This window comes from Pipistrellus hanaki, assembly GCF_964339955.1.
Source record: "Pipistrellus hanaki genome assembly, chromosome: 7".
NCBI classification, from domain to species: Eukaryota; Metazoa; Chordata; class Mammalia; order Chiroptera; family Vespertilionidae; genus Pipistrellus; species Pipistrellus hanaki.
In genome coordinates, this window is record NC_140509.1 from 67,595,264 (window position 1) to 67,621,478 (window position 26,215).

Here is a 26,215-nt window from a genome sequence, read left to right on the forward strand (position 1 = left end):
TTCATCTGCTAATAGGGAATGAAGACAAAAATTACTGAAGAAATTTTAATAAATTAGTGAATCAGAAACCAATAGGAAGTGATTCATTACTTTGGAAACACATTTTGGAAGGTAGCCACAAATGATGGTTATTTTAAGAGATAAAAAGAGAGAGAATGAATGAGTTACACATCCTGGGTTTCAGTTGGGCCCTAAAGGCATTTATGGTCTCAGAACAAGTTTATGGCTCAGCAAACATCACGTATTAGTTGCTGTCATGGAATAAGAGTGTGAAATACATTTTTTTTTGTGTGGTTATATAAAAGCTATAGGATAGTGACCACTTTGGAGTGTAAGATATTGAAATTTTCTACTCATTTTAGGTGAATGAAGTATGAGTTAGATATGGAGTATAAATTCAGTTAATTTTATGGAGAATTAGTTTTTCTCTTCAGACAGTAAAATAAGTTACTGTGGTTTTTCATCATTCCGATTACTTGCTTTTTTCTTCCTCTCAATCACTATAAAGGGACTTAACACCAACTACAGTAATTGAAATTAACAAACAGCCTTCATATTTTAATGTTTCTTAATTTGTTTTTTAAATATATGTTTTTCAGGCTTGCCGTATCCCAAACAAGCACCTCTTCTCACTGAATGCAGGAGAACGAGGATGTTTCTGTCTGTCTTTTTCTCACAATGGAAGGATATTAGCAGCAGCCTGTGCCAGCCGAGATGGATATCCAATTATCTGTGAGTAATAATCCTATTTGATTAATTTTATTGGTCTTTATTGGTCTTTGGTTTTTAAAACTCATTGAAACTTTAATTTGAATAATCCCCCAGCACTACTAAATTAATAGATTTCTTCAAGTAAAGTAACAGTTCTCTTTAATATTTTACACTATGTTTTCAGTAGAGCTTTACACTTTTCTCTACAGTATGTTTTCAGAAGTAGAATTTTACACTTTTCTATACAATATGTTTTCAGATGTATACTGAAGGATGGTAAATTATTTTAAAACATGCAGGAGGATTTTTGTAAGCATTTTATATTTTAAATATACAAATTTAGAACCAGAAGGACAATAAATCTCAGGAGGAATTTTAGTCTAGTATAGTCAGTCAATAGCAGTAATAATTTGAATTATGAAAGTCTTCAAATTTGTAATGCATTAGAATAATAATAATTGGCTCAGAGGACCTGAATTGAGACTTCTTATTACGATAGAGACATCAGCAGAAAGGCCAAAACCCATTCTCAATGTGCCTTTAAAAACTATAGGAAACTATGTTAAGAAATATCTATATCTTTTCAGAGATTTTATATATATGAGCATTATCATGCTCTTCTAGACTTAGAGACATTGCTACTTTCCTTTCTTGCTTAGTAATAAAAACCAACTTACCTCAGCTCCTCATGGGTGTCTGTTCTAAGCACTACATCCGGTTGAACATTCCTCAGCTTCCCACAGTTATTTCTTTGTTGATTTGGTTTTTTTCATCAGGGACTTGTAATCAGCTTGATGAGCATTTATTAAATAAATATTCTTCCTTATGAAATAATGTTAGTTTTAAAAAATACAAAATTATTTGTGTAGTCTGATTACAGCTATGTTATTTTAAAAATTCACCAAAACCTATGCATAGGGGGAAAAAAGATTCTTAGGAAACATACTCCAGAATATTAATAGTGATTTCATTTTTTGTGGTAATGGAAGAATTATTTTCATTTTGATTTATATGTTTTTGACATTTCTGTGACAAATATGTGCTACTTATGCTTAAAAAATCTTGTTCAAAATGCTATATAAATTTACCTTTACTTACTGTTTAAGTCTTAAAATATAGAACCTTTTTTAAATTTTTGATTGATTATGATGTCTATTTAGAATTTGTTTAGCTTGTAGAATATGCAAATTAATGTTTTTCACAAATTTAGGAATATTTTTGTCTTCATTTCTTGTGTTCTTTCTACCTCTTTATATTTCTTCTCTTCTTCAGGGACTCCTGTAATTTCTGTATTGGTACACTTGATGGTGTCCCACAGCCTCTGCATTTTCATTTGTTTTTCTTTATTCTTTTTCTCTCTGTTCCTTAAACTACATAATCTCTCGATTGACCTGTCTTCAAGTCCTGATTCTTCTGCCACTTCAAATCTGCTGTGAGCCCCTCAGTGATTTATTTTAGTTATTGTGCTTTCCAACTCCATAATTACAGTTTGTTCTGTTTTTATAATTTCTGTTTTTTTATTAATAAGAAATTCTCACACCTTAATTCTTTAGACATTGTTTTCTTTAGATCTTTGAACATCTTTATAAGCATGGATTTAAAGGGAAGACTAAGGCTTCCTCAGGAACAGTTTCTGTTGGCTGCTTTTTGTCTGTGTATGGTCATACTTTTCTGTTTCGTTTTTCTTTTCACACCCTCTTAATTTTTTTGTCGAAAACTGGGTACTTTAGATATTGAAGTATGGCAGCTCTGGAATTCATTTCCCCCACTCTCTCTAGTCAATCAGGATATGTTGTTTTGTTTGTTTATGACTTTTCTGGACTAAGTCTGTAGTCTTTTGCCTCTGTCATGTGTTACCACTGAAGTCTCTGTTTGGTTAGTTTAGTAGTCAGCTAATGGTTAAAGGGAGATTTTTAAAAATGCCTTGAGTTGAGAGGTTCTGAAAGTGTGATATTGGAATATACTTTCTCTAGTCATCCTTAGCCTCCGAGCACACAATCTTTACTTATGCCAGAAGTACTTCTGTACAGCTTTATCTTAAGTGCAATTAGTTTGACCACTAGGCGGAAGTAGAGACTTGGAAACTTTGTTGTCTGTTAAATTCATTATCTGAGATCAGTGATTTTTCAACTTGTGTGCCAATAGAATTTTTAAAACATGTAATACCTAACTATTTAGTCAGGGGCATTGACCTCTCTACCCTTAGATTGTGAAATTTAAAAATGACACCAGCCCACACAACAATAGCATTCCAATGTGAATGAATCAAAAGTATACCTATTATTTTGGTCAGATAGGCCAAAAAATATACTTTTTTGGTGTGCTGCAGAATTTTAGCAATTAGTTTCTCTGTGCTATGAGATTAAAAAGGTTGAAAATTGCTGTCTTAGATGATGTTATTGTGTACATTAATATAGCAATACTATACTGTTTATCAAATTGGTTGCCTATTAATTCCTTTACTAAATCTAAAATTTTAGTGTCAGAATTTTTTTCTGACAATAATACAATTTAAATTTCTTGTTACTTCAAATAAAGTTTTGGCTACTTCAAATAAAATTTAATCAATTTTTAGGTAAAATAATACCTCTTTAATAAAAGCCCAAATTATAGAATCTTTTAACTAAATTGTAATTTAAATGTTATTTATTATATGATTAACTGACTATCAAAGATTATAAGGAAAATTGCTTTGGAGAAATGAGAGTAATTGTTAATTGTATATATAAAATTTTATGTGTAAATTCTTATGTCTAAAACAAATGAAAAACTATTTGTGAGTAGATTTTGATATGTTTTATACTGAAAATCTTTGGTCATATTCTTAGAGACAATGCTTGCTTTATAAACTATTATAAATTATGAATATGTATATTACTGTATTAAGGATCCTCTGGAAACCTACTAATTTTTTAATATTTTCATTAGTATATGAAATTCCTTCTGGACGTTTCATGAGAAAATTATATGGCCACCTAAATATCATTTATGATCTCTGCTGGTCAAAGGATGATCACTGTATCCTTACTGCATCATCTGATGGCACTGCCAGGTTAGTGTATTTGTATAGTATTCAATGTGTGCGCTGTTTGCCATCAAGAAAAGCAAAGAGAATATAAAGTGATAGAATACTCTTATGTTTCAAATATGTTTGTTTATCAAGGGATTATCAGTATTGTTGATTAATTAAAAAAGCAGTAGTGAAAACGTCTTTCTTGAAGACATATTTGCAAAATACATTTTATTTATGTGATGTATAATTAAATGATCATTATGTACATTGTTGAATTAATGTTTTGAGATGAAGTTATTAAACATCTGGAATATTTCCTAGAATATAAGCTCTTGATGGTAAGGATTCCATGTTCACTCTTAGCTGGATACAGAGCCCAGGACACAGTGGTGCTCAGTACATAGTGTAGGGTAAATAAATGAATATCACCTATGTTTTAAAAACTTTATATAGCTTGTCAGATATTTGTGTTTTTCCAAATGTGAGTCTTAAAATAACCCTTCTCAATTTAATAAGTTTCACAATAGAATATTTTAAGAGCTATTTTTTTAAGAGCTATTTTTTTTAAAGTTACATTTACATTTTTTTTTGTAGCTGCTTGATCTGCCTTGGTTGCATCTAAAAATATTTTTGGCGGCTGTTTAAAATGCTTTTAAATATGTCCTTTATAAATGTCTTTGTTGTTGTTGTTAATACTCACTTGAGGATATTTTCCCCCCATTGATTTTTAGAGAGAGTGGAAGGGAGGGGAAAAGAGAGAGAGAAACATCATTATGAGACAGACACATCGATTGGTTGCCTCCCTCACACTCCTACGGGAGTGCGGATTATGCCTGCAACCGAGTTATGTGCCCTTGACCAGGATCGAACCCACTGCCCTTTAATCTGCAGGCTGACACTCTAGCCACAGAGCCAAATTGGCTAGGGCTTAAATATGTCCTTTAAATTTGATTCCAACAAATGGTATTTATTATCTCTACAGACTAGAAAATTCGCATTTAGAGCAGTTTGAGGTCCACTCTGATTTCACTCTTAAGCTTCCTGTTCATTTAAATACACTCTTTACAGATACTTCTAATATCTGGGTCCCCTTTTCTACTGATCTTATCAGCTTCCTTTTCAATATAAAATGCCTAATTGATTAAGATGTTATCATTACTGTTTGTTTATATTTAAACTAGAGGCCTGGTGCACGGAATTTGTGCATGAGTGAGAGAGAGGGTCCCATCAGCCCAGCCTGCAGCCTCCCCGGATCGGGCTTAAACAAGCAGCTAGACATCCCTCTCATAATCCTGGACCGCTGGCTCCTAACCACTCACCTGCCTGCCTGCCTGATTACCCTAAACCACCTCTACCTGCCAGCCTGATCATCCCTAACTGCCTCTGCCTGCTGGCCTGATCATCCTCAACTGCCCTGCCCCTGCTGGCCTGGTTGCCCCCAACTGTCCACACTTGCTGGCCTGGTTGCCCCCAATTGCCCCCCCCCCCAACAATTGTTTGGTTGCCCCTCACTGCCCCTCTGCTGGCCTGGTTGCCCCACACAGCCTGCTGCTCGGTCATTTGGTTGCCCCTTACTAACCCCCCTGACAGCCTGTTCGCCCCACATAGCCTGTTTAGTTGTGCATTCAATTGCGAAGGTTGCTTAGGCTTTTATATAGATAGATGAAATAGATGACAACTGGTGACAATGGATTTTTACCTCTCTGCCTAGCTGGGACTCTACTACTATTAGTCACTCTTAATGGGGTCCTCAAGAATGGCATACCGGTATCTGTTCTGTCAGATGCCAGATTATGCCAGAGAAAAACATGCAATCTTACAAAGACTTTACTGGATTTGTCGATCTGAAAATCACTTAGTTTTCATCTCTCCCAAGCAGTCCTTTTACTCATTTTTATTCAGCTATTCTTTCTCTGGTAGCAGATCTAAACCTTTCCATGCTTCAAGTGCTCACCACTTAACCACACTCTTCCTATTTTCATTAGATGACTGCCTTCAATTTACAGTGAAATTAAGCAGATGCTGAGAAAATTCATAGAATGTTATTCTTGAACAGCAACTGTATTTTTTCTTTTATTGACTTAATTTTCATTAGTTCTTAGGCAGTAATTAAAAAGATGTATTGTGAATCCCCATATTTAAAGGTTAGTGTATTCTTCAAATTCTAGTAACTTAATCTTTTAAAAATGCAATATTCCACACTCATATAGCACCTGTCAGTTGCTAGATTTTACCTGTTTTTACACATTGATTAGAATTGACATAACAGTTTAACCCATAGAGTTTACTCTTTTGTCATGACTATAGCAATGATAATAATGTTAATATTTTTAATTATCCATTATTTATAGGTTGAGATAATGAGAGTGCTTCATATTGAATTGTCTGTTTTCTGGTATTTTAACTTATTTTACTAAAGTATTTATATAGTAATTTTATTATGGCTTATAGGTCATCGAGATCTTCATGTTTACCACCTGTATTACTAATATAAAATTAATAGAGTATCCTATTATCTAACCCTCCACTAGTAAGTACTTTGCAAAAGCATAATCATAACCTAAATGAGAAATCATTAAAGTTTCTCCCCATTAAATCATTAAAAATAATCATTAAAGTATCTTATTTTTATGTATATTGTACTAAATGTATATTTCACCAATTATTTGATGTGTATTTTTTAGTCAATGTCAAAAGTAGATAGATTTTAAAAAGACAAATACAGTTTTTAACTTGATAGTATAGATTATAATTAGTAAACAAATTCATCATTATACTTGATAATAACTGTAAGAAATAGCTTTGTCAAATGTAAAGAACCCCAGCCATCAAATGTGATTAGGTTAATTTTTAGTTACAAAATTTAAATTTAGCTTATCATTGTCACTTGCTTACATACATCCCATTGGCTCTACTGGTTCCTAGAGAAACTTTTAAAGAAACTTCTGTCTTTTAGAAGCAACATATAACTTTTTATCCTTTTCCAGGGTATGGAAAAATGAAATAAACAATACAAATACTTTCAAACTTTTACCTCATCCTTGTTTTGTCTACACGGCTAAGTTCCACCCAGCTGCAAAAGAGCTGGTAGTTACAGGATGTTACGATGCTGTGGTACGGATATGGAAAGTTGATATGAAAGAGGATCCTGCCATTTTGATCCGGCAGTTTGACACTCACAAGAGTTTCATCAACTCTCTCTGTTTTGATACTGAAGGTATGTCAGTTAACATATTCCAAATTACAGCTAGTTGTATGAAGAATTAAAATTTGCTTTAACTTACTAGGATAATAAATATTTAAGCATGGGAGGGAGTTTATATATTGATGATTGTTTGTGTATACTGAGATTTATACATATTTTGCAGATTATATGATAGATCTGGGCATAGATTTGGCATTAAAGGAGTTGTGTTTGTAATTTTGAAGTCATTAAGTTCCTAAACATTTAGATTTAACTAATCTTTGCTGTAACAACCAGTCATGTTCAAAATTTCATAACTATATTTTTTGAGATGGTGATTATCCCCTTTGTACTTTTTAAAAAATGGCCTTTTAAGTTAAATGGTACAAAGAAGATGAAGAGAAAAATCCCGAAAGAATATTGAAAATATAAATTTTAAATGTACCAACATTATTATTATTTTTTTAATTCAGAAGATATAGAAGGGAAATTTGCAATTACTTAAAGGTTTATCTTAATATATGAATAGTTTAGATGGTGATTTACAGATATAAAATATAGATTATTTTATTAACTGAAAAAATAGAGGGATGTATATCTATCAAATAGTCACTTTTTTTTTAACATTATTTAAGACACTAGATATGTAGACTATAGCTATAATTAATTAGTATGGGCCCAGATTAAAGTTATACTACTAATGTACTCTGTTCAACTCTCAGGCTGTTAATATATTGGAACATATTCAGAAAAGTCAGCCAATGATAAAAAGGTATCTGAAAACTGTCATTATAGAAGTAGCTCAGATTAAAAAAAGGAGATGAAGAATTTCTTCATTACTTGGCTAAATTATGTTGCTCAAGTGGATAAAGATAAAGCCAAAGCTACAGAAGACAGATTTTCTTTGCTCAGAATTGGAAAAAAAGCACCCTAATACATAGAACAGTTTATCATTTAAATATGCTACTTCTTAAAATATGAAATTCACTTTCTGAATGGCCATCTGTTCAAAATGGTGTGTAAAATATTTCTGAGTGGGCATGAAATTGAACTTGATGGTCTCTAATGTTCCATTCAACTTTTAGATGGGTTGACTTTAAGAATTAATGTTTCTCTAGGTGGGCAGCTCAAAAGGTTAGAGCATCATCCCGGTGCACCATGATTATGGGTGTGATGCCCTCTAAGGACACATGCAAGAATCAGCCAGTTGCCCTGGCCGGTGTTGCTCAGTAGATAGAATCTTGGGCTTTGGACTGAAGTGTCCAGTCAAGGGTACTTGCTCAGATTGCAGGCATGATCCCCAGTGGGGGGCATGTAGAAGGCAGCCGATTAATAATTCTCTATCATCATTGATATTTCTCTCTCTCTCTTCCTCTCTCTTCCTCCCTGGAATCAATAAAAAATATATATATTTTTAAAAAGAACCAGCCAATGAATGCATGAATAATTGGAACAACACATCAATATTTATCCATCTCTCTTCTGCTTCACCCCCCTCTTTTTCTCTAAATAAATAAATGAAAATTTAAAAAAGAATTAATGTTAAATTGGAACACCTATTATTTATTTTATTCATTCTCTGATCATTGAGTACCTGCTGGGTCTCGGGCATTATGCTAACAGTATGTATTAGAATAAAGGTGCTTTTCTAGGAATATAACATAAATTATGTAGGTTGAGCAATACAGATACATATTGGATAATTCAGATAATTTGTCTGGCTTTGGAATTTGAGCAATGTACATATGTACTGTGATGCTCATTTCTTTTTGTATTAAAATCAGGGAAATACAAAGGGAAAAAAGTCATCAAAAATAATTTAAGTGAAAAGTTCATTTAAAGATAATTGGGATTTGAGTGTTAGCTGTGTTTGGTTTTCTGGCTCTGTAAATTGAAATACCTTCTGGTAGTCCTAGGATTCTTTGTTTTACTGAAATGCTTTTTCCCAACTTGATAATATTTCTCTCTACCCTCTGCATAACATTAATCAGTGAATAATTTTATTTTCTTAAATAGGTCATCACATGTATTCAGGAGACTGCATGGGAATGATTGTTGTTTGGAATACCTACATCAAAGCTAATGATTTGCAGTATTCAGTGCGCCACTGGAGTATAAATAAGGTAGAAAACCACATTTCATTCATTAAGGAAATTAGAAAAAACATTCAACAACACGGCCTTAAAATAAGGCATCAGGGCATTCTGTTCTCTCTTTTAAAAAAATTAAGGTTTTTCTCAGTCCTCAAAAAGTCTGTTATCACGGATTAATTACCATGTCTTTCTGATGGCTAATTGATGATATAGTAACTTAGTGAAAATTTCTTTATTTTGGCCAGACTTTCCTTTAATTTTCTTGAGCTCTAATTTGCACTGTGGCTTTCAGAGCTTCATTACTGAAATTTATGCTAAAATGAGTATATATTATATTACATTACCATCTATAAGTAGTAATTTGTTTCAATTTATTATTCGTCATAATAGGTTATAATAATTGTCCTTGGGTAATAAAAAGTCACTGTACATGTAAAAGAACTTTCATGAACTTTAGTTAAGTCTCTTCAGTCTATCAGATCTGTTTAATAAACCATCTATTCTATTTTAAATCATCAGATTAATGATGATGGCTTGGGATTCATGATGTACCTTAATTTCACACAATTTGAAAAGAATTCTTATATATAAGAATACTTATATATATCTGCAGGATTGGCCAGTCCTTGAAGGCACCAGTTTCAATAATCTGAGTCTATAATGCAGAGTCTGTGTGTGTTAAAAAGCATGTGTTTCTTTACCTCAGTGTATTAATCGAAAGGAAAATTTACCTTGAAAATCTGCAGCCTGGTGTGATTATTTGAGACAGTCAAAAGTTCGGAAATAAGCTGGAATTTTTTTTTTTTTTTGTATTTAATGCTTCAGGATGAGACAGAGACTGGAGTTTCTTTTTTTTTTTTTTAATTTTTTTATTTATTTTTCACAGAGAGGAAGGGAGAAGGATGGAGAGCTAGAAACATCGATGAGAGAGAGACATCGATCAGCTGCCTCCTGCACACCCCCCACTGGGGATGTGCCTGCAACCAAGGTACATGCCCTTGATCGGAATCGAACCTGGGACCCTTCAGTCCGCAGGCCGATGCTCTATCCACTGTGCCAAACCGGTTTTGGCAAGACTGGAGTTTCTTACTGGTTCTCTTCAACCAGCGGTGTGAGGGATGCTAAGCTGTGTTCCTCTGTCCTTTAAGATGAAGTGTCCGTGTGCTGCCTTGATACAGAACCAGGTCTTCACAGTTAGGCCTCTTATAGTTTAAGCAAGAATATGATAAAAATATGTGCTGGGGGCTGGGGGTAGACAATGAGGAAAAAAGGAAACATCTAATACTATATGTAATACTTTATTATTTTTTAAAAAATATATATTTTATTGATTTTCCACAGAGAGGAAGGAAGAGGGATAGAGAGTTAGAAACATCTATGAGAGAGAAACATAGATCAGCTGCCTCTTGCACACCCCCCCCCCCCCCCCCCCCCCGGGAATGTGCCCGCTACCAAGGTACATGCTCTTGACCGGAATTGAACTAGGCCAACACTCTATATTCTATTTATTTTATTGTTTAAAGTATTCCAGATAGCCGAAACCGGTTTGGCACAAATCGGTTTCGGCTATATGTAATACTTTAAACAATAAAATAAACAAATAAGAAAAATATGGAAGAAAATATTACAAACACGAAGTCTGTCAGCACTTCTCTCGAATTTGTACCTAGCATTTGCTAGACAGTTTTCTCTGTATTTTGCACATTGGCATCTGGGTGAGTGTTACTCCAGTTGCTGAAACCTTCAGCAGTGCATCTCCCCCCTCAAATGGTTGTTCTTCAGCTCAGTAAGGTCTCCATCTGTGGTGTCAGTCTTTGACTTTTCCTGCAACTTTAAAAAATAGCTAACAGGATTTGGAAACAGCCTAGATGCCCATCAGCAGATGATTGGATCCAAAAACTATGGTACATCTACACAATGGAATATGATGCTGCCATAAAAAAAAAGAAATTCTCATCATTTGCAGCAACCTGGTTGGAATTGGAGAACATCATGCTGAGTGAAATAAGCCAGTCAATGAAAGAGAAACACCACATGACCTCACTCATTTATGGATGATAAAGAACATTATAAACTGAAGAACCAAAAGATAGATATAGAGACAGTAAAGCAACAAGCAGACTGTCAAATTACAGCAGGGAGGGTAGGGAGATCTGGGGTAGATAAGAGATCAACCGAAGGACTTGTGTACATGCATATAAGTACAACCAGTGGACACAAAACTCTGGGGAGGGAGGAAGGGGGGCAGTGGTATATGTACAAAGATAATTTAATTTAAAAATTTAAAAAAAATTAAAAATTAAAAAATAAAAATAAAAACAGATAACAGCGGGTCTTAGTGTCAAATAGCAAAGCAGAGGCTCAACTGGATTGTAGCAGTTTGGACCCTACCTCTGCTGAGGCCAGCCTGCCGCTGAAGAGGATACCCTCTAGGAGAAAGGGGCAAAAATCAACACGCAGACCTCAAGGGGGAAGAAGGATAATTTGTAATTCTGCCAATGCGTTAAAGCAGACTTCTCGTAGACTCTGTGGACTTTATTCTAAGCGGTTTTGCATTGGTAATTTTTTTCTTCCTCCTGGTAATCCAAACAAGAAGGATCTTTGGTCATTATTCTAATTAAGACCAGGGCTTGTTCAGGCAGATTCTTCATCAGCGTTTATGTATTTCTTGACATGATTAGTTCGATGTCTTCTATAGCTGCCTTAAATAACTAGAAGTAAATACCTAAAAATACAATCTAAATTAAATTATTTCAGAATATTTTGCTGATGGTATATCTTTTTCAGAACAAGTGGAAGTAAGTGTGTGAAGAAATACTGAGACTGAAACAGAATTTGATAGTTAATTCTGCACTTTGAATTTATTTAAAGAATGGAAGCCTTCTGGCATGATGATAAACAAAAACTGCAGTGTTAAAAAATGTGTTTATAGGAAGTGCTTCTTGTTTGGGAATATACTACAAAGACATATTAACATAGTGTTAGATAACAAACAAAAAATACATTTCATCAGCTTTGTTTTTAACCTTAAACTTAAATTACTGGGACTCTTTTTAAATAATTTTAAACCATCCTGTATAGTATAATTAAAAATTATATCTTAAAATTAATTTTCTACTTTTGTACTTGAAGAAGGGTTTAACATTAGACAACTTTACAATGGTAATATGTAGTCCTTTTTGTATCATTTTAGGAAATTAAAGAAAGTGAGTTTAAGGGGATTCCAATAAATTATTTGGAGGTTCATCCCAATGGAAAACGTTTGTTAATCCATACTAAAGACAGTACATTGAGAATTATGGATCTTCGAATGTAAGTATATTTCACTATTGACAGATAAGCACTCATAGAATAAGTAATGAATTAATTCATATTTATAAAATGCAGCTGCGATTCTCACCTAGACAATTTTGTCCCTCGGGACATCTGGTAGTGTCTGGGGACATTTTTGAATGTTGTTTATCTAATGGATGGAGACCAGAGATGCTGCTAAGCATCCTATAGTTCCTAAGATGGTCCCCAGCAACAAAGATTTCTCTGGCCCAAAAGGTGAATAGTTTTGATGTTGAAATGTAGTTAGTTGGTTTTTATTTTCACAATTTTAAAGAACTTCTGTCATGGAATATCTTTTATCTCTATGATACAGTTATAGCGTAGTGTTATGATACTGTGTCATAGCTGAATGAGAGGACTTTTGAATAATTCATCCTTGTTTTATTTCTGAAAAAGGCCAATGAAGGGAAATGCCTTTAATGTAAGAGGCAGAAGTGGAGTTCTGGGAAAGTCAGCATGGACTTCTGGTGTGCTTTGTTTCGATATTGAGTTCCAGCAAATACTGGGGAGGAAGCTACAATATGTTATCAGATTTCATTATTGCTTTTTAGAAAGGCAAATGTGGTAATCTGTATTAGTTTATTTTGCAGTTCTCCTTTTAGGGCTAACAGGTGAGCCCTTGAATATCTATGTAGAATTATCAAAGACACTGGCATGGGTGCTGTTGGAGCATGATTAGCAGAAGTAGCTCACCAGGAGTTTACAATCGGGGTGTACTGCCTCCAGAATGACACACAAAACATTTAGTTAGGTTAAACTGAAACCTTCTAGGTTGTTCTTTTTCTCTACATAGCACCCATGCTATGCCTGGCAGACAGCAAATACTCAGTATGTTGTTGTTTTTCGTTAATCCTCACCCGAGGATATTTTTTCAATTATTTTTTTAAGAGAGAGTGGAAGGGATGGGGGAGAGACACACAGAGAGAAACATCAATGTGAGAGAGACACATTGATTGGCTGCCTCTGGCACGTGGGCCCAGAATCAAACCTCCAACCAAGGTACATGCCCTTGACTGGAATCAAACCTGAGACCCTTTAGTTATAGAGCCAATGCTTTAACCACTAAACAAAACCTGCTAGGGCCTTTGTATGTATTTTTAATGAATATAAACATATAATAAAATGATTACATTTTTCATGACAATAAAGGTGGTGGCTATAATATAGGCTTTCTGACAATAAAGGTGGTGGCTATAGTATAGACTTTATGGAGAGGCAGGCCTTTGAGCTAAATCTTGAAGAAGAGATAGAATTTAGATAAGGTGGAAGTGTATTTGGTAGGAAAACATGAAAAGCTTGGAATAAAGTTCAGAGGTGGGATAATATAAGTTGTATTCTAGGCAGAAGGAGTTAGTCTATATGATTTTGTTATTCTCTTTTTAAGCAATATAGTTTTCAGCATTAAGGTTATGCTTGGTCTAGAGGCAAACTTAGAATAAAATATGACCTTTTCTACCCCTTGCTAGCTGATTTGCCTGTGTGTCTCTTTTCTCATCACTCAAATGGGAGAGATAATACAGTAGGTTCTCGGGTTACATCAGAGATCCATTCCTACTTCACGACATAATGCGGTTTTTGCCGTTAAAGGGAACCCACCTACATAAGCGCCGGCGTCACTCAGCTGGAGCACATACACCGCAGTAATGAAGTGAAACAGTAAAAAAATTGAAAAGAAAGATAGCAATTCCTGACCTTTAATAATATAATAAATAATAAAAACATAAAGCACATATGTACATACGTCGAAATGATGGAACTTATTTTTTTAATAAATAAATGGGAGATGACAACGTAACCACAAAATGACGTACCGACATACATTGAGTCTGACATAACCCGAGGACTGCCTGTACTCATAAGAATTTGGGGGGAATAAACTAGTTTATATATGTAAAGTACAATACTTAAAATATAGCATACTAGAGCCCAGTGAACGGATTCATGCTCTGGTGGGGTCCCTCAGCCTGGCCTGCGGGGATCGGGCTGAAACCGGCTCTTCAACATCCCACATGGGGTCCTGGGTTGTGAGAAGGCACAGGCCAGGCCAAGGGACCTCACCAGTGCATGATAAGGGGCGTGGAGGGACCGCAGGAGGGCTCCAGGGCGTGTCTGGCCTGTCTCACCCACTCCCAATCAGCTGGACTCCAGTAGCAAGCTAATCTATTAGTCAGAGCGTCTGCCCCCTGGTGGTCAGTGCATGTCATAGGGACTGGTCGAATGACTGAACACTTTGCATATTAGGCTTTCATTATATGGGATGGCAAGGACTGCAGAAATGTTTGATTTTGCAACCTCAAGTCTCAGAATTTATGTTAAGATAATATAAAACAGTGCAAAAAATTAGACAGTAGTATGAAGGTTACCAGAGAGGAATGGGGATAAAGAGGAGGTCAAATATACTGGAATGACTAGACTTTGGCTGGTGAGCACACAATGAAATATACAGATGGTTTGTTATAGAATTGTATGCTTGAACCTTATGTAATGTTATTAACCAGTGTCATGCCAATAAATTCAATACAAATAAATAAAAGTTATATATATATATATAATATTTGTTATAGTAATCATGGTGGTAGGTGAAAGCTGGAAACAGCATGTGCTGTCCAACAATAGAAAATGTCTTAAGGTACACTTAGACAATAATATAACATATACCTAATTAAAAGGATAATGCAGGCCATTACTTGTGATTTTTTGCTGACAGAAAAAAGCAGATAACAGAGCATTTATGTAATATCCTCTCTGTAAACCAGGGACGATAATAGCATCTGACTGGCACATAGCAAGCATTAAATTAAAACCGTGTTAGCTATTTTTCAAAAGCAAAAAAGCCTAGAAGCCTGTTTGTCATATTTAATAGGTGATTTAATAATATGGCTGTCTAATGTTTCTCAAGATCAAGTGTAATTTAAAAAATTTATCACATGTAAAACAAAAATTCTGTTCCTTTTTTTAGTAACCAACTCAAATGCTACTTCCATAATGTGGTCTCTCTTCATAGCTAGAAATAATTCTTCTTACCCAATCCTACAAAGTACTCTTTCTTTTCTTCTTATGTGGCACTTTCTATATCCACTTACTGTATTACATTGATGCATTCCTTCGTTCTGCTCCTAATTCTAAACTTCCTGAGCTCAGTACTATCTTCTTTAGTCTGCATCCATCTTAGAATGTTTCCCACTTAGCAGATTTTCCAAAATTGACTGTTCAGTGCAAATCAAGTATTTAAAACTTTTTACCACATTTGTAAAATCTTTTTTGTTTAAAGATTAGCAGCAAGGAAATTTGTAGGAGCAGCAAATTATCGGGAGAAGATTCACAGTACTTTGACACCTTGTGGGACTTTTCTCTTTGCTGGAAGTGAGGATGGTATAGTATATGTTTGGAACCCAGAAACAGGTAAATATCTCATTAAATTTTTATTTTTTATTTTTGAAGAAGTGTGAAAACTACCGTTTTATGGAATAATTTTCAAGGAAGTTCTGATTGCAGGTTCTCCATTATGTTTTTTACAATTGGAATGCTGATAATGCAAATGAGCTGCAGTCTAAATTTTCATTAAATTCTATTCTTTATTGTTTTGATATATGCATGGATTTTGAATTCCACATTATGATTTAAGGTTTATTATTTCCTTGCCTGTAATGAGACATGGTGGATCTTATAAAAGTATTTAATGAGGACTGTAATGAAAAATACAACAAGTGTTACAAGCTGAATTTGGAATATAAATGGGTATATAGTGGTGAAACATCTACAATATATTTTCATTAAAAACATTCCTGTTAAAGCTTTTGCTGTATGAAACTCACTAGCAATTTACCCCCAGTAAGCCTTCCCCAACCAGAGAGTTTCTTCAGTTTTAGAGTCCTGCAGTTCCTCCCTAGTCCTCTCTGGAGTTCTTTGTTAGCTGGCATTTGCTCAGCCCTGTCAAATCTCAGAGTCAGGTACCTCCAAACTCTGTCCATTTTCTGCCTTGAAAACCTTGTTGAAGAGTTTGGACTGAGAAGTAGAAGGAGGAAGGCCAACAGAATGAAAAATAAATATAATTATGAAATTCAGTAGTGCTCAAATATTTATAAGTATATGAGATTTTCATATAGAAAACAGCTTCATATTACTATCTTTAAATATTTTCGGTAAGTTGCAGAATAATCTTCTAATAAGAAATAGCAATACCCATTATTGAATCTTTTCTTATTTAGGAGAACAAGTAGCAATGTATTCTGACCTGCCATTCCAGTCACCCGTTCGAGACATTTCTTATCATCCACTTGAAAATATGGTTGCATTTTGTGCATTTGGGCAGAATGAGCCAGTTCTTCTGTATATTTATGATTTCCATGGTAAGTCTACTGCTTGATAAGTAAAGAATATTTAAAGTTACCTTTACATTTATACTGAACCAGAAATCATGAATTCTGATAACTGTCATTCTTTGTATTAACAAAGTTCTCTTGAACATATTGTAAGAGCCACGCACATAAATAGATTGTTATTATTGTATTATAGCATTTTATTTGTCCATAGCACTATTATTCTGGAGTTTAAATATCAGCAAAAGTACACATAATAGTTGTGCCCTTATATTGTAATCTCAGAAAAGTAATCATGACTTTTCTTTATAAGTCAATTTAAATAAGCAAAATACATATGAAATTATTTGGGAATGGTAACTAAATTTAAAAGGTAGCCCTGGCTGGTGTGGCTCAGTTGGTTGAGCATCGCCTTGTACACTGAAAGGTCACAGATTCGATTCTCAGTCAGGGCACATACCCAGATTGCAGGCTTGATCCCTGGTCAGGGTATTAGAGGCAACCAATCCCTCCCTCCTTTCCTCTCTCCCTCCCTTCCTTTTTTTCTCCCTCCCTCCTTCCCTTCTTTTCTCCCTCCCTCCCTCCCTCCCTCCCTTCCTCCCTCCCTCCCTCCCTCCCTCCTTCCCTCTTTTCCTTCCTTCCTTCCTTCCTTCCTTCCTTCCTTCCTTCCTTCCTTCCTTCCTTCCTTCCTTCCTTCCTTCGTTTCTTCCTTTTCTCTCTTTCTCTCCCTCCCTCCCTCTCTCCCTCTTCTTCTCTCTCTCTACCTGCCCCCCACTTCTTCTTTTTAAAATCAATAAAAACATATCCTCAGCTGAGGAAATAAATAAATAAATAAATAAATAAATAAATAAATAAAATTTAGGAAATATAGATCTTTAATGTGTTCCATTGAATATTGAGTTGATTTCTTATTCTCTGTTTTTGTTTTTTACTAAAGCACATAGTTTTAATAAGTTACAGAGTTTCTTAACATGAAAAGAAGACAAAAAACTAATGTCAGTGAAAACAAGATCCAGAATTATAAATCTGATATCTTTGCTACTCTAAAATTACACTGTTATATCATTCTGAGATAAGGAAATCAAGACTAGACACATTTTTTCAGGAATAGCAAGGCATTCTTAGAATATATGGATTTATGCTATTTTTATACATTAATTTATGTGCTAATATCAGGTTTTCATTGTTCTATATTGTACTGACAGTGCTGTCACTCTCAAAATTCATTTTTTTCAGATATTCAAAACTTTCTTCATTTCTTTGATGTGTTTAAGATGTCATCTGTTATCATTCACTGTTTTTGCCAAACTGGGATAGCTTACACATCAATGTGGCACTATTGGGACAAAGTGTTTAAATTAATGAAATGTGAATGGTTAAGTTATTTGCATTAATACAGATTGAATTGGTAATGGTTGTGATAAGTCCTAAGTTATTAAATAATTAAGTTCTAAATTTGATGTTCTTGATATAGTATGGATTTTAATATGTCTTCTCAGGCAAATTATATAAGAAAATAATGTATAAATTTGAGATTTATTTTAAATTATTTTTCAGAGAATTAATAATTTCTCTAACATGTTCAGATTTACAGAAAACTTACTAATAGTAGAATTGTTAAACAACATAATACCATTTACTATTACAAGCAAATATTAGCAAAAATAAACACTGCCTGATTATAGGAAAAGACAAATGGCTTTCTCAAGTCAGCCAGTGTCCAAAACTGGTGTCTGGTTAAAACTTGTATCCTGAAACAGGTCTTTCTATGTGCTTTCCCAAATCTTCACATAAAGGAGAACTCTACCTAATGACTTTATAATTAGAACTGTTATATAGGAAATAGTCTCCACAGTTATTTCCTCAGACTCAAGAGGTTTCACAACAGTCTTCATTCAATTTCTAATCTTTTTCTCAGGCTTTTGAAATTTTCACTACAAATGCAAGTTAAAGTTCCACTCTTTTTTCCCTTCAGTTATTTTTTTTTTTGTCATTGATAGAAGGATTTCATCATTAGATTGCCCAGTCAGGTTTACCCATATGGCTTTTAGACAATAGGTTTTCAACTAAGAGGTTCATTCTAGAAATGCCAGTAGAAAGAGCAGGGTTTAAGGTTCAGTTCTATTTGTTTTTTTAATTTTTTTAAGTTGATTTCAGAGAGGAAGGGAGAGGAACAGAGATATAAACATCAATGATGAGAGAGAGTCATTGATCGGCTGCCTCCGCCATGCCCTTGTGATTCATCCGCAACCCAGGCATGTGCCCTGACCAGGAATTGAACTGTGACCTCCTGCCTCATGCTATCTGGGCTCAGTTCTGTTTCTTTAGTAACTTTGCACAAATTTCTTGCCTTCCTAAAACTCCATTTTCCTATCTAGTAAATGGTACTACTGCTATTAATACCTGTGCTACCTGTTATTTGTGAAGACACTATAAGACAGGGACTGTGGAAGTACTTTGTAGATTAATAAGCACTAGATTAAAACAAAGAAAGGTCAAGTGGGTTGCTATCAAACTCATCCAAATGATATATACTTGACTTTATGGCAACTTATGTCTTCATATGCTGATAAGCATCTATATATTGAATAGAATTGAAAAGGTTCCCCCCACCCCCCTCTCTTAAGCTCTTTTGGTAGCCTTTTGATTATTAGAGTGTGTAAAATTTTAGCTCAGTTGTGATAGAAAATAAATGTGTGAAGTTAAGAACATTGTTTTACATTCACACTATCTTAACATGGAAGAGGAAGGAATTCTAAGTATCTTAGAAATAATAATGCATATGAAATTAAAATTTGTGCAGTGTATTTAGAACATGATTTTTTACATTCTTAGCTTTAAAAACAAATGAAAACTTAAAATTTTTATAAACATATTGTCCAAACTCTTTGCTGCTTATTTTTAAAAAGAGGAAGCTAAGAAGAGGTTACATAATCTCAAGCAATCCAAGTTTTAGCACAGTTCTTGTGCATGGTATATATCCATTAGAAAATGAAAGTTTTCAGACTAAAAGGTTTTACTCATTAAATACAGGCCAGAATCAAGTCAAATAGTCCTTAAATATTTTATTGAAAATATAGTGTGTGTGTGTGTGTGTGTGTGTGTGTATTCATATAATAAAAAAAAGCCCAGCGACCATTACTGCAGACTGACTAATGACCCATCACTATGATGTGCACTGACCACCAGGGTGCAGATGCTCAACGCAGGAGCTGTTGCCCGGTGGTCAGTGTGCTCCCACAGAGGGAGTGCTGCCCAGCCAGAAGCCAGGCTCATGGCTGGCAAGTGCAGCTGCAGTGGCGGTGGTGGGAGCCTCTCCCGCCTCCGTGAGAAATGGCGAGCCAAGCAGTAAAGAGCTAGCAGGCAGGTGGTTGAAAGTGAGGGGTCCCGGATGGCAAGAGAGTGCAGGCTGGGCTGAGGCCCCCGGCACGAATTTCATGCATTGGGCCTCTAGTAGACACACACACACACACACACACACACACACACACATTTTTTTTTGCCTAGACTTTCTGGTTTGAAAATAAAATTTACATGTAGCTTTCCATAAACTTATTAATGGTACAAAATTTGAAGGATATAGAACAGTAACATGGCTTTCAAAAAGTATTTATTGGAGCTGCTGATAATATTCAGGTAATTTTCAAGAAAAATGGAGCAAGATTTTTTTTTTTACAAGTTAAATTAGCTGCGGATAAGACCACAATAGTAGCAAAATGTATCATCCATCTTTCAGTTCTAGCAGAACCTGTGAAGAATCAGCAAGCATCTTTCCTTGTTAAGCATATGTTCAGTTGTGGTCTTTTGAGTCTTTCATTCTACTGACTTTTTGCTTTTTTTGGTAAGAAATATGATTTTTACTTTCAGAAGGCAGTTTTATTTGCCTGATGCTGAAGGGTTAATCATCTAGTAATACAAAATTTAGTCACAGAATACCACAAATAATGTACTTTAAGGATTCCCATAACAACAGAGTACTAGTCACAGAAACGGCTTCTACTGAATTACATTCACAAGGCTAGTTTTAGCAATAATGTTATGTTATTAATCAATATTTATCTACCTCAGTCTCTAGGTTCCTGCTCTACATTTAGTCATAATCATAGCTAATACTTACAAAGCACTTTCTGTATTTCTGGTCCCGTCTTAAGCACTTTACACATATTTAATTTGTCACAATAATCTTATGAGATAGGTTCTATAATTACCCCACTTTACAGGAGCCAGTACTTGGATCCATACAGTCTGTATTTGGAGACCATGATTTTATTTGCTACACTGAACTGCCTTTTTGAGCAGATTTTCTAAAATGTTAGCTTTTGGTTATTTATTAAGCAAACCTTTTTTTTCCTACAATACCATTTACTTTATATCTCTCTGGTTTCTTTGTATCATCTATAGTTTGTAGGAAGCAGACATAGCAGCTTATTTATCTTTTTATTACCAGTGCATTACCTAGTCTGAATACTGACTTGTGATGAATGTACATGTATGTATTTTAAGTAAGATCAAATTAGGGAAGTTCTCAACATTACTTGATAATTTCAGGTAATGAGCCTAATATTTCACTAGGTGGCAATATCTCCTGAGTCAGCCTTAAGTCTGGGATGCTTTTCAGTCCTAGTCTTAGACAAGACAAATCTTTATTGAGCACCTGTAATATTCCAGGAATCACACTAGCTTTTCATGCTCTATTCCAATTCTTTGTGTTCCCTAAGTAGTTGATTAAACCTCTGGAAAAACTTTAGTTAAACTGAAAAGCACTCTCTTCCATTGACACTAAAATTATTTTGTTATAGAATTCATATTCATTAATGACCACCTATGTTTTCATTGTGTATAGTTTTATATTTCACATTTTGACATGCTTTAGTAGAGTTTAGGGCAATGTATATCTTCAGGCACCTATAAAAATTTTATTATATTAACTTACTCTTTGACCAAAAGTCCTTGGTGTTTATAATGCCTTATGTGTAACATAGGACCTAGTATATTACTGATGTGCAACAAATGTATGAAATAAGAATAACAGATTCTGTAAAATAGAATTATTTCCTTAAATTGTATAAAAATACAGAAAGTCATGTGTAGTTAATAGATTTGGGGCTAATAATAATAGTGGTAGTAGTAGCTAACATCTATCAAGCATTTATTATATGTCCCCTATTCTTACAAGCATTTTACATATATTATCTAAAACAGAACTCCCCAACTCCCATGAGGTAGATGCTATTAACTGTCCTCATTTTGCAGATGATGAAACTGAGGTACAGAGAGAATGAAGTAATTTGCCTCAGGTCACACAGTTGGTGATTGGGCTACCATTTGATTCCAGGCTCTTCAACTCTAGAGCCCATGCTCTTAACCATCAAGCTGTCTGTCACAGACATGTAATCTTTGTAATCTTTGCATTTCCTGTATCCTGAAGTAATTTAAGAATGCAGCCAAATATTCCTCTGGTGAAATGTGTTGTTTGTTTTCATCTTTAATATTTAGGAAAACCCTTTAAGATTAAAAGGAACTTTGCTACTCTACTATTATTGTTAATGGTTTACTGCTTTATAAATTTGCGGGGTAATTGTAATGTAGTAAACCATTCTCAGTGTAGTCCAAAATACAAACGTTCTTTATTAGAAGCATTAAATTTTAATGTAACTATTATAACAACATTTTTGCAATAAGATTATGTCTAGTTGAAATAAATTTGATATCTCTAGTTTTATGTATAACAATTATATTCTTAAAGTTCTAATGATGAATGATTAGAAAACAAACTCAGATAAGATCATGCAGTAATAAAAGTAATTGATTGTAGGTTAGTATTTTAAATATATATTATTAGCCTAGTACAATAAATTAAAAAATAAAATGCCATATTTTAAGACATGCTCTACTACCTATTTCATGATCATTATCCTGAAGCATCTATTTTAATATTCTTCACTAATGGTTACTTTGATTTGAAAGCTTATGTCATTTAAGGATTGAAGGCATGGAAAACTTTGTCAATTGAATGGCTTTGAGCATAAACCGTAGCTCTGAATTCTTTACCCAAGCATTTTTTTTTTATGCTTCCATTGGTGCTTTTTAATGTGCACAAAGAAAGAAGCAGTGTGGTGGGAAAGGCCTGAGAAAGAGTATTGGGATTGTAGACAAAATGCCGTCACATTTTATTTGATTCTAGTCAACTAATTTAGTGTTTCTGCATCTGTTTTATCCACATGTTGAATTTAAATAATACCTGTTCTTTTTGATCTCACTATTTTGTCAAAGGATAAAATGAAAGTACAAAGCATGACGAAGTTTAGATATATTAGAGTTCATGAATGAGTCTTTAGTTGAGAAATTCTAGCTATTTTCTGTAGCAATAGATGCATTACACATTTTCAGTGGAATAGCATGATGTGTGATAATGAGTTGACAATGGAAAAGGATACCAACAAAAGAACAATAGCATGTAATTCAGGGAATCTACACTAATAAAGAAAAAGATGCAAATTGACCATACCTTTGTAACACCCACCAGCCAATCAGGAGTGAGTATGAAAATTAACTCAATAAAGATGGCAGGTTAATTTCCATACACAGGTGTCAAGCGGCCAGGGGCAGGATGTTCCGCACTGCCCCAGCCGCTCTGGGCCTCTGGACAACGTGCAGAGGCAGAGGGCAGAAAGGCAGCTCCGGGCCGCAGTAAACGCCATGCTGGCAGCCAGAGGAAGGAAGGCCCATTCTTGCACAAACCTTTGTGCATCAGGCCTCTAGTTCAGTAATAATTACTATATGTTGGTGTTTAACTAATGGATTTAACAAATGATGTTAGTTGCTCTCCCATTTGGTTGGCTATGGGACATAAATCTGTTATACTTTCATTATTTTTGAACAGTTATTTTTAATGACATCATTATTTCTACTTGATATATAAAATGTGTCAGGGAAATACAAGATTACTAACAGGCCCTAAAATTACCTAGGCTACTAGAATTAAAGTGCTACTCAATAGAACTTTTTGGACTCATCCACATATTATTTTAAGATTAGTTGAAGCAGGAACACGTTGGGCCCAGTAAAATACAATATGAAACATTGTAAGCCCTTGATCATTCTTATTTTAGTTCATTCAGGCAGCTTATAAGCAACAGAATTTTATTTCCTATAGAGGCCCGGTGCATGAAGTCATGCATGGGTGGGGTCTGGCCATCCACCCTGATTGGGGCTGATCAGGCCGGCCCAGAGAGAAGGGATGAGGAAGGTTGGCCAGCTGGTCCTACCCTTAATCAGAGTGACCGGCTGGACCCCACCCATGCATGAATTTGTGTACCCAGCCTCTAGTATATAATAATAGGTCTTGAACAAAGGAATTAAACATAGAACTAGATGGAAATCTTACTGTTAATGTAGTGTAACTTAAATACTATGCTGTTTTTTAGTTGTACTTTATTTTAAAGTTAATAATGTAAGTACACATAAATAGTAATAATAATAAGGAGAATAGCACTGGATTAAAATATCTTATTTCCTCCATTCTTCCTCTTATAAAGATAAAAATCTCCTGAGAAAACCATGTTATTGTTTATAATTATTTAAAGTCCAGAAGATATACAAAAGCACTGAACTTACATAAATCAAAGGATTGTCGATTCTGAAGACATTAAGATTTTTTTTTAATTTTGTAAAATTTAGAATCCCAAATTATAGCTGATGGAGATAATTTTAGAAGTATTTTGATTGATAAAACATTCCTTTAAGCAAATGTAGTTGCCACTTCTGTGTTCTCAGCACCATGTCCATTTCTCTGCAGTGCTGCGAAGCACACAGCAGTCATTTCTTACCGACCTCCAAAGATTCAGACCCCAAGCGGGGCTTGGTATCCTTGCATTCTCAGAACCTGCTCTAGTGCACTTCTCACAGAGGGGTGAGGTTGTAAAAATTGTGAGTTTTAAACATATCAGGTTAGATTAGGGCTAAATTTTAAATGTATAAAGTTAAGTTAGCACAAAGAAAAGAAAATAGTGAAGAAATACAGTTATTTGGTTGCAACATTATACTCCAGTCATGGCCAATGTAAAAGTGTTCTGGAAACCTTTGAAATGTTAGATGCATAGAACTTGAAGGAATTTCCAAAGTCATCTATCAAAACCTATTTTTATACTCTGTATGATCTTATACAAATAGATGAATAATTTGTGTAATGTTGGAGTGGGGGAAGAATGAAAGAACAGAAGCAAGCAGCTTTTTTTATTTCTAATATCTGAGAAACTTGGTCTTTGTGAATATTTCTGCAGATTTTTTTTTTTTAATCTCTCTTGATACAGTCACAGAATGAGAGGTGCTGAAGACAGAGTAGGATGTTAATTTGACTCTTTTAAATTCAGTCAGATGTCTTTTGTATAGAAAACCCTTTAGACAATGGAAACAAATATTCATAATTTAGGGTTCTGCCTCCATTTAGACCATTTTCATCCTTCCTGAAAACCATCCTTTTGCCTGGAAAAATAAAGGAACATAAATATTTAGGAAAAGCCTTTTGTTATTTTTTACTAGTTAAAAAAAATCTTAATAAAATAAATAAATCATGCTTAGCATAGCATAATTCTTAGAAAATACAGTTTGGCAAAAAGAATGAAATAAATACCCAAAGTTTGCTATCCTGTATAACTGTTGCTTACATCAGTATATATGCTTCTGTACATTCTTTCTCACTCAGAGCTTAAAGTGAAATTGTGGCTAATATGTGTCTGGCAAATACAAAAACATAGGGAGTGAAAAAAATGCCACTAAATAGTTAAAGTCAGCTTTACTTTCCATTCATAGAAGCAGAAATCAATGAAATGTTAAAAGGACAATTTTGTACAGCAAATAAGACCATGGAACATGATTTTCATGTATTGATTCATTCATCCCCAACACATCTACTAATGTTAAGCCTTCCAAATTCTAAACCATAGGTCCCTTTTATATCTTTAATGTTTCTCTTGTTCTCTAAACTATCTGTGAATATTTGAGAATAAAATTAATTTTATTTTAAAAAAATATGTTTATTGATTTCAGAGAGGAAGGAAGAGTGAGAGAGAGATAGTTCCCTTTGATCTTTTTCAAAGTTGTTTTGGCTATTCTGGGTTTTTCATTAGATTTTTAGAATTTGGCAATTTCTCAAAAAATAACCTGCTGGAATATTCAGTGGGATTACATTGAATATGTGGAACCTTTGGAGAGAATTGACATCTTAACAATATTGACTATTCCAACCATGAACACAATATATCTCTTTATATTTAGGTTCTTCAGTTTTTCTCAGTAGCATTCTGTAGTTTTCAGTGTGCATATCTTTCACCTGTTTCATCAGATATTTCCCAAAATATGTCACATTTTTATGCCATTAATGGCATTTAAAAAAAATTCTATTTCTTTGCTTCTTGTATGTGGAAATACAATTAATTTTTGTACATTTCTCATGTATATTTAAATCTTGCTAAAGTCAATTATTAGTTCCAGTGACTTATTTTTAAGGTTCCATTCAGATTTTTTACACAAATGTGGGGCCAAGACCTGAGAATGAATACCT

The 26,215-nt window shown here is 34.3% G+C and overlaps 1 protein-coding gene across 8 annotated transcripts in view; it reads left to right on the forward strand.

Moving 5' to 3' along the window:
• AHI1 (Abelson helper integration site 1) overlaps window positions 1-26,215 on the forward strand; it is a 139,959-nt gene that overhangs the window by 25,656 nt on the left and 88,088 nt on the right. For all 8 annotated transcript variants that reach the window (XR_014795469.1, XR_014795470.1, XR_014795471.1 and 5 more), the window contains exons 12-18: window positions 600-732; window positions 3,640-3,763; window positions 6,712-6,941; window positions 8,925-9,031; window positions 12,195-12,313; window positions 15,606-15,736; window positions 16,543-16,683. Coding sequence is in view for 4 of the 8 variants with exons in the window: in XM_084889392.1 (XP_084745518.1) it covers window positions 600-732; window positions 3,640-3,763; window positions 6,712-6,941; window positions 8,925-9,031; window positions 12,195-12,313; window positions 15,606-15,736; window positions 16,543-16,683 (985 nt within the window). In the remaining 4 variants the exon portion in view is untranslated. The remainder of the gene's footprint in view (window positions 1-599; window positions 733-3,639; window positions 3,764-6,711; window positions 6,942-8,924; window positions 9,032-12,194; window positions 12,314-15,605; window positions 15,737-16,542; window positions 16,684-26,215) is intronic.